The following is a 17,233-nucleotide window of genomic DNA, read 5'->3' as shown; positions in this document are numbered from 1 at the left end:
CCCGGCTTTGAAAGTTTTTTCCCCCATATTTTTTTAATTGGTGCACTATAGTTCTATATAATGATGGAATTTGTTGTAACATTATATATGCATATAATATAACAATGTAATTTGGCCAGTATCACTCCACAGCACTTCCCGCCTCTCCCTCGTCCCCATGCCTTTTCTCTACTGATCTCCCTTTGATTTTCATGATCCCTAACTCCTCCTCCCCTCACTACCCACCACCTTTCTTTTTCTTTTTCTCCTCTAGCTTTTATGTGAGAGAAAATATATGACCCTTGACCTTCTGAGTTTGGCTTATTTCACTTAACATAATGTTTAAGTTCTATTTATTTTCCTGTAAATGACATAATTTTATTTTTATGACTAAATAAAACTCCATTGTTTTTATATTCGACCTTTTCTTCATCATTCATTCCTGGTTCCATAGTTTGGCTATCGTAAATTGTGTTGCTATAAATATGGGTATGCATAGGTCATATCATGGTTACATGCCTAGCCTTTTGAGGAACCTCCATTCTGATTTCCATAGTGTTGTACTCATTTAGAGTCCCACCAACAGTGTAAAAGTGTTCCTTTTTCTCTACATCCTCTCCAGCATTTATTATTATTTGTATTTTTCATTACTGCCATTCTGACTGGTGTGAGATGAACTCTCACTGTAGTTTTGATTTGCATTTCCCTAATTGCTAATGATGTTGAACGTTTCTCATACATTTGTTACCCATTTGTATTTCTGCAGAGTGTCAGTTTAATGCATTTGCCCATTTATTAATTGTGGTTTTTGATTTTTTGTTGTAAAGTTTGAGTTATTTATGTATTGTAGATATTAATCCTCTGTCAGAAGAATTACTAGCAAAGACTTTCTCCCATTCTGAAGGTTTTCTCTTTACATTTCTATATGTTTACTTTGCTACGCAGAAACTTTTTAATATGATGCTATCCCACTTATTAACTCTTGGCATTATTTCCTGAGCTTTAGAGGTTCCAGATGAGAAAGTCATTGCCTGTGCCTATATACTGGAGTGTTAACCTTATGTTTTCTTGTATGAATTGCACAGTTTCTGGATCTTTTATCCATTTTGAGTTGATTTTTGTGCAGGCTGAGAGAAGAGGGTCTAATTTCATTCTTCTGTATATGGATAACCAATTTTTCCCAGCACCATTTGTTTGAAAGGCTTTCTTTTCTCCAATAAATGTTTTCTGTACCTTTGTCAAGTGCCGCAGTCCGGCTGCAGCAAAATAACCGGGGGGTGACAAACAACTTGTGTACATTGATACAGCAGGAGTGGGAGACGTTTATTGTAGGACAGGAGCGGTATATATACATTCCACACAGCTTATCTAATTAACATAAACTCGATACAGCAGTCAACCAATAAGGAATCTCCACACTTAATGGCTCGCTGGCGTTACTTCACAAACCACTCCCTCTGGCAAAATGCCAGGCGCCATCCAGACTTGTTTACAGACTCTAACATTTGCCAGGCGCTATCCTGACTTGTTACAGACTCTAACAGTCAAGGATTAGACAACAAAATGTGTGGATTTGTTTCTGTGTCTTCTATTCTGTACCATTGGTCTGTATGTCTACTTTTATGCCAGAACCATTGCAGTTTTTGTTACTATAGTTCTGTAGTATAATTTGAAGTCAGGTATTGAGATGCCTCCAGTATTGCTTTTTGGCTTCCATTTGCTTTGGCTATTCTGGTTATTTATTCTTCCAAATGGATTTTAGGACTATTTTTTCTAGTTCTGCAAAGAATGTCATTGGTATCTTGATAAGGATTGCATTGAATCTGCATATTACTTTTAATAGTATGGTCATTTTAACAATATTAATTCTGCCCATCCATGAACATGGGAGGTTTTTCCATCTTCTTGTGTCTTCTTCAATTTCTTTCTTAAATGTTCTATAGTTTTCAGTGTAGAGAGCTTTCACCTCCTTGGTTAGATTTATTTCTAAGGTTTAATTTGTTTGTTTTTGTTTTGTTTATGAGGCTATTGTGAGTGAAATTATTGTTGTGATTTCTTTATCAGCAGATTTGTTGTTCCTATATAGGAAAGATTATTAATTTTTGTATGTTGATTTTGTAACCTGCTACTTTGCCAAATTTGCTCTTAGCTCTAGCAGTCTTTTGGTGGGTTTTGTTTGTTTGTTTTTTAAATCTAGGTGTGGGATAATGTGATAATTTGACTTCTTCCTTTCCTATTTTTATGCCTTTTATTTCCTTCTCTTGTGAAGGTCTTATTTTTAAAATGCAATTTAAGCTCCATTTTTATTTTTTTAAGAGAGAATTTTTTAATATTTATTTTTTTAGTTTTCAGTGGACACAACATCTTATTATATAATTAATTAATAACAGCTGAGGATCGAACCCAGCGCCTTGCGCATACCAGGCGAGCACGTTACTGCTTGAGCCACATCCCCAGCCCTGAGCTCCATTTTTAAATGAAGAGAACTAGTATCACATGTCCTTGAGTCTACAAGTACTTTCAGAAATAATATTTGTTAGTTATTATCCAACAGTATCCCAAAATACTTTTAGTTGCTCTTTGTTATTAATGAGTTTTTCCATAGAAATAGAAGTGCTGCTTTTATTCCTCAAATATACTATTATTAATGTTATGAAAAACCTAGAAAGATATTTCCTTGTAGTTTTCCACTTAGGTTTTGCTTATTTTTCTTTAAAATACGGTTGTAGTCTCATGAAAGCCCGAGTTGAGACAAGGGACTAATCTTTGATTTGGCCATCTCCCTATAACACTTGCTCCCAGCGAATTGCCATTCTTTCTAAGGACATGGAGTCTACTACATCATCTTAGCTGGAAGAGCAAGGTAAAGCTCAATCTCTTAACCAGAAGTTTAAAACCTGTGGTTATCATAATTGTCACTTATTGGGCATGAATCCTTTTTAAATACTTACAAGTACTATGCTAACCATATGATTTAGCAGATATTCTGATCTTCATAATGCCTCTCCATCATAGAAGTGTGTTGTGTGTGTATTCATATATTCGTGAAATTTAATAATTAAAATTTTAGTGACATTTCTGAATAAGTGGGTGACTTTGGCAGTTATTCCAATTATAAACAATGTTTTTCTTTTTCTAATCTGACTCTAAAAAAGAATGCAGTGGGAAGCTCACATAATCAGAATGCCAATCTGGTTTATGGGAGACATTAGAATAAACTGTGTTTATGATTAGAAGAAACCATTCAAAAGAGGGAGTGCACATAAGTGCAAGAATCAGCACATTCATAGCCTGGTGTACATGTCAGCCTGATTACTATAGAGAGGTGTCTATGCTTGGAAAAGAAGAAGATAGGTGTTAAAGGATTGTTTGTTAATTTGTTCGATAGGAATTAAAATTGATGTGCAAGGAACTTTTAATTATATGTAAGTAGCTTATTTTTGTGGCTCTTTGATATTCAGAAAATCATGCATTTGTGGTTCAGGGCTTCTAAATGAGTAGCTCATTTAATTCTTTACCTATACCAACAAAAGAGCATTATTACTTTTATAAGATATGGAGGGAAATACACTGGTCTACATTCTTCAGAATTCATCCTAATATTTCATTGATTCAAAGCTAGAAAAGTCTCCTAGCCTTTTAATAATAAAGCTAATATTTATTAATACTGAGTTTGGGACCTCACTTAGATATAGTCTCTAGGAGTCTACTCTTACTCAGACCATTTGTTTATTCCACAACTATTTATTAAGCACTTATTGTGTTAACAAACAGTACATTCAGCATTGCAGATACAACAGTGAACAAAAATCTATAGTCCCTGCTACCATGGAGCTTACATCCATCAGGATGGGGAACAGGTAAACATCCAATATATGAATAACTAAATTAAAACTGTGGTAAGAAGAACAAGAACAGGGTGCTGTATTAGTATAGGTAGACAGTAGTTTGATAAGCTGGAAACCAAAGCATTGCAGTTGATTGATGATGTACAAATTGTGTATGTTTGATTTACAAGATTGTGGAATCCCAGAACTAGATGAGACCTTTAAAGTCATTTTGTTCAACCATTCATGCAGTACTTATTTCTTATAATTCATATGATTATTACTGATATTTGATTTTTATGAGGGAGGGGGGGTGGAAACAAGTACCATAGAGGAGAACAGATACTCCTGGGGCTCAAACCCAGGACCTCGCCCATGCAGAGCACATGTTCTACCACTAAGCTGCATCTCCAGCCCAGTTTGACTGGTTTTTGTTGTTTTTTTTTTTTTTTTTTTACTTAGAAAAATACATTTTCGTACAGTTCAACCTAATGTAAACATGTATTAAATACAGCGCTGGGTCAGGACTATGTAAAGTGGATTGATGAAGCAACTCTACCCAATTCCCTATGTGGAGAGACATGTAAAGCCAAACATAGTGTTTACTTGCAGAAATAAAATGGCTTAAATGGCCTCACCTTTACAAAATGAACACGGTTGGTGCCAAGTTGTGTATTCTAAATATGTGATCAAAACTCCATCAAACTCTATGAGGCCATTCCTAACCAGTAAGGGGTTTTCTGTACTGATATGGTCTTAGCTTGAGTTAATGTCTAATAGTGAAGCAGGTACTCATGCTTCTCCAGCTCTTTTGGAAAATTCCCTAGTGCTGTAGAAGATTGTTGATTGTTCCCATCTCTACCTCAGAAACTGCATTTTCCTGGCCATGACAGTGCAGCACTTGGCTGTGGGTTCATAGATAGTGAAGGTGAAATGAATTACTCAAAGAAGCAGCTGATACTGATTGGGATCTCACCTATTACCAATAGATCTTGATTGGATAAGTAATGAAATAACTTTTTCCTTGTTGTTTTTTTTTTTAATTCTTTTGATTTCAGTTAGCTACTTGTAACCATATACACCAGAGATGAATTCCTTAATGTTATTGTTTCATCATACAATGTACCCAGTGCTAGGCTCTGGCATGGGAAAATGGGTATGCTATGGTACCTGTTCTCAAATTATTCTGAAGTACACCAAAGACTAGAAACTTTACAAAAGGTTTGATGAGTAAAATATATGCTTCCTTCCATATGTCTATTCATTCTTCCTTCTATTATTTATCAAGTTCCTCCTAATGTCCAGCATTTTTCTAAGCTCTCGAGATAAGTTGCTGGTACTAGCTCACCCCCATAATGTATCTCACATTCTCGTAGGGAAGAGTCTTTAAATATCAGTACCTAATATAATGTTCAGTAAAGTGAAATGAGAGGACTCTGAAGGGAAAAAAAAGGTTATTGAGAAAAAAATTACAGAGGAGAAATGTGATCAACCCTGGATAGGAAATGAGATAAGCCATAGAAAGAAAATGGTTTTGAAGGATAAATAAAAGTATACAGGCGGGACTGAGCAGGAAAGGGACTTCCAGAGAGAGAAGCAGCAACACCAAGACTGGGAGGCATAAACAGGGCATTAAAATTAGGAATATATACTTGTACAAAAGACTTAGTGTAGAAATTAATGGGGTATGCTATTTCATTTCTTTTGAAAAGTGTTGAATAACAACAGAATAACATTGTTTACAATTAAGAAAAATTGTTTCCTCCACAGGTATTCTCTGCTTTCTTCAGGTGTTAGAACTTAAGGTAATAAAAGTGGTTTTAACAGAATACAATGAAACATTGTTATAATTAACTTTCAGATATCTGAAAATGGTCAGATTAACAACATTATGGACTTCTAGAAGGCTAATAAGCAGTTCTGGATTCTAACATTTTTTTAAAAAAAATCAAGAAGAAAATTGCACATTTATGAAGATTATATACATAAACTTTTTGGCATTGGGAAAAGATTGTTTTTCTAGCTCATCAACAGAAGAGCACTAGTGTTGCTCATTAGTATCATTTGAGAATTGCTGCACTACAGCGTGTTCATCAAATGCATAATTTGTTTGCAAAGAATTGGGAGCTCACTCTCTTGTAACAGGCAAATCCTTTAAAAAGCTACTTCAGTATTTCACTGACTCTGACTTTATTTTATTGAACTGAAATCTCTCTCCCTGTAACATAGACTTACTGCTCTCAGTTCTAACTCTTGAATAGAAGTAGGAAAATCATAACTTGTTTCTTATTCTAATTCTAATTCTTATTCTAATTATTCTGAGGAATAATTAATATTTAATTTAATATTGTAAAATTAATATTTGCATTTTTAAGGTTTATTATAAATGGCAGTTAATAATAATGATATATATTTGCATTACCTTTGGTAAGAAGAGGTTATAAAGGTTGTTGATGTTTCATATAGACAGGGTAAAAATCTGTGAACTGCTAAGTTTTCACAGTCTTTCAGTTTGCACATTTCTGCACAACTTTAGTTTATATCTTTCTTTTCCTATGATTTGTATTTCAGTAGCAGGGATTAAAGGAACATTTCATTGAAATAGAAATAGGAAACAAAAAGTAAAAGCAAAGGAAAATGCAGTATTAAAGCAGCATGTTTCCCAAAGGAATTTGGGGCTAGATTACTAAAAATAAAGCATGAAGATATTAAAAGAGAAGCATTATTTAAATAATTGAGATAAAGGGGGAAAAAGAGTGCTGAAGGACATTCATATGTTCGTACATACACTACTAACATATATATACAAATATATACCTTTGTGTATACATGCTTATCTAATGTGTTAGTTATATATTACTTATAAGATACACACACACAAACGTGTATAGACAGGTAGGTAGACAGAATGTATGTGATTCCATCAGTTCTCTTGTTTGTTGCATTCTACTGCCTAAAATACAAGCAGAGTCCACTGTGATTCAAAGTCAATTTTTTAGTTAATCAATCCTAACATGTTATTAGCCTCAGCAACTGAAAAACTGTATAATGTGTTAAGTCATCATACCAATGATGAAGATTACATTGTTGACCTGCCTTCCATTTTTGGAATATGGGCGGCGGAGGGGGGGGACGTAGAAATATGTCTAATTTTAAAACAAACTAAAATGATGACTGGGAGCAGTGATATTGTCTATAATTTTATCATATCTAGTAAAAAAAATAGTAGAATCAGTTACAAAATAAATTTTCATTATACTATATTTTAAAATGAAGTTCTAGTTTAAGACCTGAATGAAAGTCTTTAAGGAAATAAAAACTTTCTTTTCTGTTTCCTTTCTAAATGTAATATACTTCCATTGTAATAAGTTAAATTAGTTTGCTTAAATAAGGTAGTTTAAAAGATAGTAATGTGTGTTAGTAGACTTCTATGTTCATATCAGTTGCAAGAATTACCGAATTTTTGTACTTCAAAAGTTTCTATTTTCATTCAGCACATAAACATTGAAAATAAAAATATCTGAAATTTGCTTTATTCTTCTATACTTAGGACAGAACTGAAATAGATTGCTTTTAGAAAATCACTTATTGGGCTGAGGTTGTAACAGCTCAGTGGTAGAGTATATACGTGAGGCACTGGGTTGGATCCTCAGCACCACATAAAATAAAATAAATGTGTGTCCATCTACAACTAAGTGTGTGTGTGTGTGTGTGTGTGTGTATATATATCTTAAATCACAGAGAGGCACACCCCTTGGGATAGGAAGAATGAATTACCTATCTTGGTAAATCACATTGCTGCAGTAGACCGAGTAGACCAGACTGTCTGCACCAGAGCTATTGAAAGAGAGACAGCAGTGAGTGAGTAAGCAAGGGTGGCTATTGTTTAGTGCTCTGTAGTAAAAGAACAGAGCAGGGGGTGGGTTTGAGTTTGACTGGCATTGGCTCTGGCTTTTCTGCATTCCAAACTGTCTGAAGCACAGAGTGAGAGCAATAGGGGAGAGAGAGAGAGAGAGAGAGAGAGAGAGAACACGAAAGCAAGCACAGGCGAAAACAGTGTACAAAGTGTTTTGAGTTTCTGTCTGGCATGCCGGAGAGATAATGTTAGCCACATCCAGAAATTTCACAGAATGCAGACCCCAGGTAAGAGTTCCTAGAATCTGAAATTAAAATTAAAAGTTTGCATATTTCCTGGAATGTGTTTTTTATTATGCAAATGCAGTTATTTGTGATTACTGGTTTTAAAAAATAGGTTAGTTTTCATTAGTGTGTGTTCACACAAATTCTGTGTGAGGATTATCTGTCAGCATTTCAGTACAAAATCCAGTAAATATAGGTCTCTGAGATTAAACAGAGTGAGCATAGCAAAATGTTAATGCTGTAACATTTACTTGTCCTTTTAATAATATGAAGTGGATTTTTATTCTGGATCTGCTTTGGAATTCTTTACGAAACAACCAGTACAGCTGTGAGAAACAGAATATACTTAATAATCAAGATTTTCACATTGCTTGAACATGTAATCAATCTGTGTCATTCACAGAGTTCAACAGGTTGGATCTTCAGACAACAGTGAGAGCATTCAAATGAGAGTATTGCTTGCTCTTTTTGCTCAAGGTTGGCTTTTTAATATTGTCTGCCTTAGATGACAAGTTAGAAACTTTAACTGATTAACTCATTAAAAGTTGAATCTAAAAGAGACTTTAGGGATTATCTATAGTCCAGTCTCTCCATTTTCACTAAGAACATTGAGGTCTGAGGAGTATAATACTTGGTCAGGTTCAGAGTTAGGAACAGGATTTAAATGAAAACCTAGATTTCCTAATTCTCTATTTATTTATCTTTTAACATGGTACCAGTTACATTTAGATTTTATGGTTTGTCTATATTAGGTTCACTGGCCTCAGGAATGATGAATTATTGCCTGAACAGAACAAATGCAAACCGAAAGATCGATAGAGGAAAGAGAGCAGGGTATGGGGAGAGGGAAGGGGAAAGAAAGGTATTGGGGTCTGAATTAGAAAAAGATATATTCCATGCTAGTGTAATTATGTTAAAATGCATTCTACCGTCATGTATAACTAAAACCCAGTTTTTTTAAAAAAATAAATCTTATAGGGAGGAGATAATAAGGGACAGGTATCATCAAATCAGTATTGATAACATGCTCTTGACTAAAACCAAAAATAGATAAAAAAAAGATTTACCAAAAGGGAAAAAAGTAACTTTTGGTTAAGGAAAGTTACTATAATTTGTATGTTGTGTTTATATAAATTAAATGACATATTCTGAATCTGCATATGAAATTAAAATTCTTTCAAGTTGATTTTTTCCCATTTATTAGAGTCCTCTGTTAATTCACCTCATGAATTTCATGAATTATGTTTTATGGGGTGACTTAAGTGAAGGATCTTGAGAGTCACAACAGACAGTGAACATCTGTCTTCATACATTTTCATTTATTCTCTATAAAAGGTTGCTGCCCTTTCATTTTTCTACAGACCATTGTGGTAATGAGAGAGGCCACACTATTCTAGTGAGCTAAATAGTAAAGATAGCCTTTGTCAAAAGGATCTGTCATGGCTCTTTACAACTCCTGGGAACCAGTTAGCCTGATTTGGCTGCAAGCACAGTGAAGGGATGCTGTTGTCCTTTTGTATTAAAGCCTGACCTGTTCATTCCAGTTTTCTGCTGGGTCTGTGTAAGTTCAGTACTGATTTACAAGTCTGTGTGAGATGGGCACTGAGTTATAAGGAATAGTTTCATTACTGCTCTGGGCTATCAGGAAACCCATTGCAAAGTGGTTTCTCCACCCAGAAGGGAACAAGAGACTGTTTGTCTTACTGGAGAAGGCATTATTTAAGCACACTGTTTGTAAGAGGACTGGTGACTATGAGTGTGAGCTCTTTCCAACTTGACAGTGTTCATGTTGTATTATGTGGGGCTTAGATTTTTCTCTTAGCTTGTATCCTACCTTAAATATGTGACAGGGAGAAAGATTGAGATGGGCCTTTGACCTAACTGCCTAATGCCAGAAATAATCATAAGTCATTAATCTACTGGTGTTTTAATGATTTAAACTATTTTATTAACCAACCTAGTGATTATAGAACTCACTACCATGTATTAGAAAGAAGGGAATGTTAGAAGGAAACAATCTTCCTTTTATTTGCTGAATATGCATGTCAGATAGTACAGGTTTATGCATTCTGGGGTGGAGAAAAGCAATAAGTGCTTTACTCTGTGACTAAAGACAAATTCGAAGTGGGAATGGAATGAGTACAGTGAAACAAGTGGAATTAGAAAAGAGACTCTCATGTATATTAAATAGTTTTCTTTTGATCAGGATTTTCTTGAAGGTAGGCCCATTTTCACTACTCATGATTATTTTTACTACTCATGATTATTTTCACTACTCATGATTTTTTTCCTTGATATTTTTTGAAAATTTATTTTCTGTGAACTACCTATATCTTCCTATAAATATAGTTTATATATTAAATTTTCAAAGAGGGTGAAGAATTCTGCAATATAATTTATTTCTTATAAATATTTGGCTATAGTTGATCAAAACTTTGACATATTCAAAGGAATATTTCTCCTTTTCTGCTGTACTTTCTTTCTTCCTCTGGGACATAATTCTGTGTTTTATATTCCAGTTAAATCCTTAAGAATGAAATCTCTTTAAACAAAAATGAAAGCAAAAGGCCAGGGGCAAGGACTTTAGTCTGGACATGTAAAATGTTCTTAGTTGTCAAATTAATTCCTTATTCATGAAAGTTACCTGGTTACGCACTCGAAACACTGGAAATCCCTTTATGCAGACAACAGGATTGTGTTTCCCCACTGCTCACTTCTTGATCTTAGGTGTTTTCTAAACAGGAAAAGTGTCACAGATTCTTTTTGTTCTCTTCTGTCCTTTAATGCTCTCTAGTGGTTGTTCCTGGTTATTCTGTATCAGATTTAATGAGAAGTTGGTGACTACTGGGAAATTTGGTTCACCTGATTGTTGTATAAAGTTTTCTTAAAGTATCTGACTCCTAAGTGCAGAATCCCAGGGAAAATTTTTTGTCCTCTTATTCTGATGAACAGTGATTTGGGAAAATGGGTCATGACTCAGCAATATAAATTCTTTTATTGCTGATTTTTCTTAAAGTGCTTGTAATTTATCAGAATTACACATATAATTGTATGATTTGAGCTTGTGTCTGGAAGGACTAAGCAGTGCCATTCAGAATACTTTGTACATGCTTGACAAGAAAGACTTAACTGGATCAGCTGTTAAAATTCAGAAGAAGGTCTTTGTCCTCTCTGGCATCTTCTTTGCCCCTCCTCACACCTTACTATTAAGCTGAATTGGAAGTACTCTGAACTTAAGTATGTGAAGAGGGAACCAATCAGAAGATTATGTCACTATTTGACATGGAACTATACATTTCTGTCATTCTCAGGTTTACAGTGTTTTTAAGTTGTAAATGAGTTTTTGAAACAGCACTTTGAAAAAATAGTTTAGATTTGTACAGTCCTGTTTTATAAAGAAGAAAAACTATCTGGTTTCTTTTGCTCTTTCTTATGTCAAATCTTAGAAAGTAAGCAACTTGAGCTGCCAGGATCCAACTGGCATTCAGATCACCACCTATGATAGCCAATTGTTGGACAAGTTGCCAATTCTCATAACTTGAATCCAATTCCACAGATAATGAAGTACCTTTGAAAAACATAACTGTAGTACTGTATAGTTAACTTCCTACTACCTTTCGTTTATATGAAGACTAGAAAAACTTATTTTTGGGGGGCCAAAATACTTCAAATGAGTTGTGTGTGGTTGACTTGATTTCTAGTCTCCTGAATCAGGTAGGAAAGATAAGATGTTTAGATCCCTATTTTAGTAGTTCCCTTTCCAGAACACCTAGAATATTAAGTGCCAAGTAAATAAAGGAAATAGAATTTAAAAAAAAGAAGTGATATGTCAAAGTGCAAGACCACACACACACACACACACACAAATCTAGCTTGTGTGAAAACATAGAATTAGGTTCGTTCAGACAAAGGACAGAAGAAGAATATGATGTCTGCTAACGGAAGGATGATCATCTCTTGTGTACTAAAAGCTCATTTCTAAGATTTTGTTCAGTATAATTTTAGAGTACTAGCATTTTTTTCAAAGTATAGAAAACCAAGCATATGATAGAGGAATTGTATCACATAGAATTTGGTCTGCTTTAATGAATATTACACAGTTTAAGTATAAGGAAATTTTTAATTAATTCAAATCTTTATTTTATTGTCCATATGATTTGCTACATATGTCCTGATATTTCCTTTGAAGCCTTTTACCTCCACTTGAAGTTCAATGAAATGTCACTTATTTTTGTGAAACAGTACATATCATGCTGTTTTACAAGTAGCATCATTTAATTTGTGAATATTTATACAACTGTAACTGTTAAAATTTTGAAATGCAGTTTTTATTAGTTTTTTTATTCCCTTCCTCTACAAAAACAACATTCAGTAAATGGGTTATCAACTTCTATAGGTAAATTAAAAAAAAAAAGAAAATGTTTTCCCCCCTACATTAGAGTCTATGCCATTCTCTTGTCATCTATGAGAGATGATAGACCATTTTTAACCAGAACAAAAACATGGTATAAAGAAGAAATCCTAGGACTTACTGCTATTGTTACAAAAAATGAAAACTAGTTTTCCTTGGAAATTCTTTTAACTATACAAGACCAAAATGTACTATGAATGAGGAATTTATTGGAACATAAAAGGCAGAATTCTACTGGAAGTATAGTATTCATTTACTATGCCCCAGTACAACTGCTTAGGTCCACGCTTGATGACACTATTTTTGTTTTGTTTTGTTTAAATAGAAGGGTATCTAGAAACCCTTTTTTGGTGGTGCTGAGGATTGAACCCTGGGCCTTGTGCGTGTGAGGCAAGCATTTTACCAACTGAGCTATATCCCCATCCCTGGAAAGTCATTCTTTTATGTGGTCTTCTTTAAAAGGAAAATTCAGCCAGCAAGGTGGCACACACCTCTAATCCCAGTAGCTCTGGAGACTGAGGTAGGAGGATAGTGAGTTTAAAACCAGCCTCAGCAAAAGCAAAACACTAAGCAACTCAGTAAAACCCTGTCTCTAAATAAAACATTAAACAGCCTGGGGATGTGGCTCAGTAGTAGAGTGTCCCTGAGTTTAATCCCCAGTACCCACTGCCGCCCACCCAAAAAAAAAAAAAGGAAAATCCAACCAGTTATTTACAAGGTTTTCTCAGCAGCACATCTTAACTATGGATGGATAAACTTCAAAATGTATTTAACAATGAAATTTTAATTAACAAGCAATAGTGAACTTAAAGGGTGTGGTGATTTCATTGCTCCAAAGTGGCAGTGATTTTTTTTAAAGCTTTCTCGTAGGTTTGTCCCAGTGTTCTCATTTTACTTAAAGGTAGACTTTTTCTTTCTATTTTTCCTTGTCAAACCTGTGCTACAGGAGAATAGGAATTTTAAGGTTCTTTGGGTTTAGTCTCGACTTTATTTATGTTCCTTTTCTCTGATAGCCTGAAAAAGGTCATTTAGAAATTTTAATACCCAATCACAATATATAAAGAACTCCTACACATCAGTGAGAAAAAGGGAAGACTGAAATGTTCATTTCACAAAAGAGGCAAACCAAATGGCCTAAGATAAGATCTAAACATCTTATCTTTCAGTCTATGAAAAGGTGTTCAGTCATTTGTTAGTCATAAGAGGAATGCAAATTTATACCCAATGGGGTTACACCCCCATCAAAATGTCTAAAATGAGAAAAACAGGAAATACCAACTATTGCCCAGGTATCTAGAACAAGAAGAAAATTTCACATATTATTGTTAGATTTTTGCATTTACTTTGGAGAACTACTTGATAGTTTCAAATAAAGCTGAGCAATGTTCCATCATAACAAGTTCTCTCCCATTTATGTACCCAAAAGAAGTGCATGCATAAGTTTATTGAAAGACCTATACAATAAATGCTCACAATAATACTGTTTATAACTGTTAAAATCAGACACTACCCAAATACTCATCAGCAGTAGAATGAATAAATTGTGGTTTGCTTCCACAGTGGGATTCTATATAGCAGTGAAAAAGAACAACTACTACTTCATATAATATAGTGGATAAATGATGGAAGACAAGATAGTGATTATGGGGGTAATAACTGCAAAGAATGTACAAAGGAAGCTTCAGGATGTGGTAATGTTCTTGTTGTTGTTTTAATCCAAATGCTGGTTACTTGTATAAATTCCATTTGTGAAAATTTATTGATCTTTGTACTTATTATATGTACACTTCTCTGAAAATGTGTTATACTATAGTAAAAAGTTCAAGAAGAACACTCTATTTTGCTAAAACAAATAAAAGAATACACACACACACACACACACACACACCCAAAAAAAGGCCTTATAGGTTGATGGTGTAATGTTGTTTAAAGTCCTTTTTTTTATGCAGAAGGTGAAGTGTGACATCAGGTTTATTCTGATATTGAAATAATACTATATGTGTGTCTGTGGGCGCGCGCGCGCACACACACACACACACACACACACATACACACACATAATCAGGGATCATTTAAGAGGTTAAATGGGAAAAGCATCAGAAAGGCTAGGCCTGTACATGTATCCTCAAAACAAAATTGTATTATATGAATATAATAACACTTTAGCACTAGACTTTTTTATGTGCTCTGAGCTTACTGAATAAAACACTAATCCTCATATCATACCTTAATATAAAAACATTTTATAGTAGTAATTACAGTATATACCTTTGTGTATACAGATATATGCATGTACTTATGCTGAACACATTAATTTTACATATAGTTACTAATGAATTAATGCCATAAATTTAATGAGCTTTTTATTCTCTTGACTTTAATAGCATTTTGTTTTAAAAAAATGTTTCTGGGCTTGGGCTGGGGCTCAGTGGTAGAGTGCTCACCTGGCATGAAAAATATAATGTACTTTTTGCAGGAAAATATAATGTACTTTTGAGATCATCCTTCTTTTTTTCAGATTAGCCTTAGTTACCCTCTTTATCCTTATTGTTTTAAACTACCAAAAGGTGTTTCATTTGTGTGTGTCTGTTTTTTTAGTTTTTTTTTTTTTAATGGAAGGACATAGTTTAATTCTGTTTCTGAAAAAGCAGTCTTCTCCACTAGTTCCTTTATATCTTACTGTTTTTACTCAAATGCAATTTTTTTGCGTTAGCCTCCTACATTATTTTTACATTGCTATATAATCAGTTACTATAAGCTTAGTAAGTTAAAACAATCTCCATTCGTTATTTCACACACAAATCAGAACACTAGGCAGTGTCAAGTTGAGATTTTCTACTTGGGATTACAATGCCAAAAACCAAGGAGTAGGCATTCTATGTTCTCATCTGGGGCACAGAGTCCTCTTTGAAGCTTCTTCAGGCTGTACCACTGAGCTACAGCCCCAGCCCATTTTTGTCATTGTTTATGCTCAAAAAGGCCCAAATTTGGGGAAATTTCAATTTTGGATTTTTGAATTAAAGAAGCTTAATCTGTATTAACAGAAGCATATACAATTTTAAGTCCTAGGAAGCACATCTCACAAACATTGGGAAAAATAAAAATGCAGAATTCCTAGTTAAAAAAAAAAGTCTATATAAATAAAGGTAGAAAGACTAAGCCATATGCCTATATTCAAGTTTTGCTCTAAGGGTGGAAATAAATAAGAAGCTACTGGGTACTATATTAATGTACATGTATAATTTAGCAATAAGCATTTAAGAAATGTTAGATAATTTTCTATTTTAGTTTGCAGTTGTTATTTGAGTACTATATTCTCTTCTGTGTGCTATAATTTAAAATGTTTGAGGCTTTTTGGTGCTAGATAGTCTAGAAAACAATATTGGGAAGAAAAGTTAAAGACATTGAGGAACAGAAATGTGAAACATATGTGAAAATAGTCACCCACAATTTGCCTATCCATTAAGTGTTGGTAGATAGATCCTTAGTTAATAGAAGAAATTTCATTGGTTTTAGGCTCTAAAACTTAATGTCTTTGGATCTTCTTTGTGTGGGACATTGTAAATAAATTCTGTTTTTCTTCAAGTCTTATAAATTCCATTTGAAGGCCAAAGAAATTAACTGAATAATTCTTCAAGTTTCTTGATATCCTGATATATGGTTTTGTATCTATTATACTTTTTATATAAGTATATTTTAAGTAAAATCTTAATAAAAAATAATAATTATAACACTTCTTCTAAGAGATTTAAACCAAGTCTACATGAAAAAGCTTTTCCTTTTTTCCCCAACACAGTAATTCTGCTACTCTATTTCACTCATAATCATCACAGATTTTTATGCCAAATTTTATTACTAAACTGTCTTTGGTGAAAGATTAGGATGCACAGAAACTTGTGAATATATGATAATGCAATGGCAACAATTATTTGGTGAAATATAATATTTTCTGCACATTTCATCACAGTTGACTATTCATAGTTGTCCTTCCACATTCTGTATGTATATGTGTTTATGATGCAAATCATATATGAGCACAGAAGTTTTTCTGTGTTTTGTTTTCAAAAGAATTAAATAGTACATGTTGTGGTTCACCTTGCATTTTTCACTTAAGAGCATACTGTAGGCTATTTCTAGTAGTAGGCGGCTAGGTTTTCTGAGTAATCCTTCCTACTGAGAAACAACTTTAAAGGAGGATAAGATTTGGTGGTAAGGGGTGGATACTGGGGAATGAACCCAGGACCTTACATTTGATAGGCAAGCACACCACCACTGAACTACTTCCCCTGCCCTCCTTATTTGTTTATTTATTTTGCAGCACTGGAAATTAGACCCGTTGGTGCTTTACCACTGAGCTATATCCCTGGTACTTTAATTTTTTTTTTTAATTTTGAGACAAGAGTCTTGCTAAGTTGCCCAGGCTAGACTCAAACTTGTGATCCTCCTGCCTCAGTCTCCCATGTAGCTGGGATTACTTGTGTAGCTAACATGCCCAGCAAGAATTTTTTTTAAAATAATTTTCTTAAAAGTATCAAAGAGATGGTTTCTAAATCCATAGATCAACAAAGAAACCATAATGGAAAGTAGAATTTTTACCAAGAAGTTATAAATACAATATTGTACTACAGAAAGTAGAGGAAAAATATAAGGATAAAAATAGGAATATATCCCAGCAGCCCAGAAGACTGAGGCAAGAGGATCACAAATTCGAGTCCAGCCTCAGCAATTTAACAAGGCCCTAAGCATCTCAGTGAGACCGTTTCTCGAAATAAAACATAAAAAGGGCTGAGGATGTGGCTCAGTGGTTAATTGCCCTTGGGTTCTGTCCCTAGTACCAAACCACATCCCCTCAAAAAAAAAAAAAAAAGAAAAAAAA

General features: G+C 34.0%; 1 protein-coding gene across 9 annotated transcripts in view; it reads left to right on the top strand.

Annotated features, from left to right (window-relative positions):
• Rasal2 (RAS protein activator like 2) overlaps positions 1-17,233 on the top strand; it is a 338,051-nt gene that overhangs the window by 185,932 nt on the left and 134,886 nt on the right. The window contains exon 1 of one of the 9 annotated variants that reach the window (XM_048809962.1): positions 7,196-7,949. The exons of the other annotated variants lie outside the window; for them this stretch is intronic. Coding sequence (XP_048665919.1) covers positions 7,937-7,949 — 13 coding nt within the window. The 5' untranslated portion in view covers positions 7,196-7,936. Of the gene's footprint in view, positions 1-7,195; positions 7,950-17,233 lie in introns of those variants that run through there. 9 annotated transcript variants of the gene reach the window in all.

This window comes from Marmota marmota, unplaced genomic scaffold (assembly GCF_001458135.2).
Source record: "Marmota marmota marmota unplaced genomic scaffold, marMar, whole genome shotgun sequence".
In the NCBI taxonomy this organism is placed as follows: Eukaryota; Metazoa; Chordata; class Mammalia; order Rodentia; family Sciuridae; genus Marmota; species Marmota marmota.
Note: the sequence above shows the minus strand (reverse complement) of the source record. Positions and strands in the feature narration are given on the sequence as shown.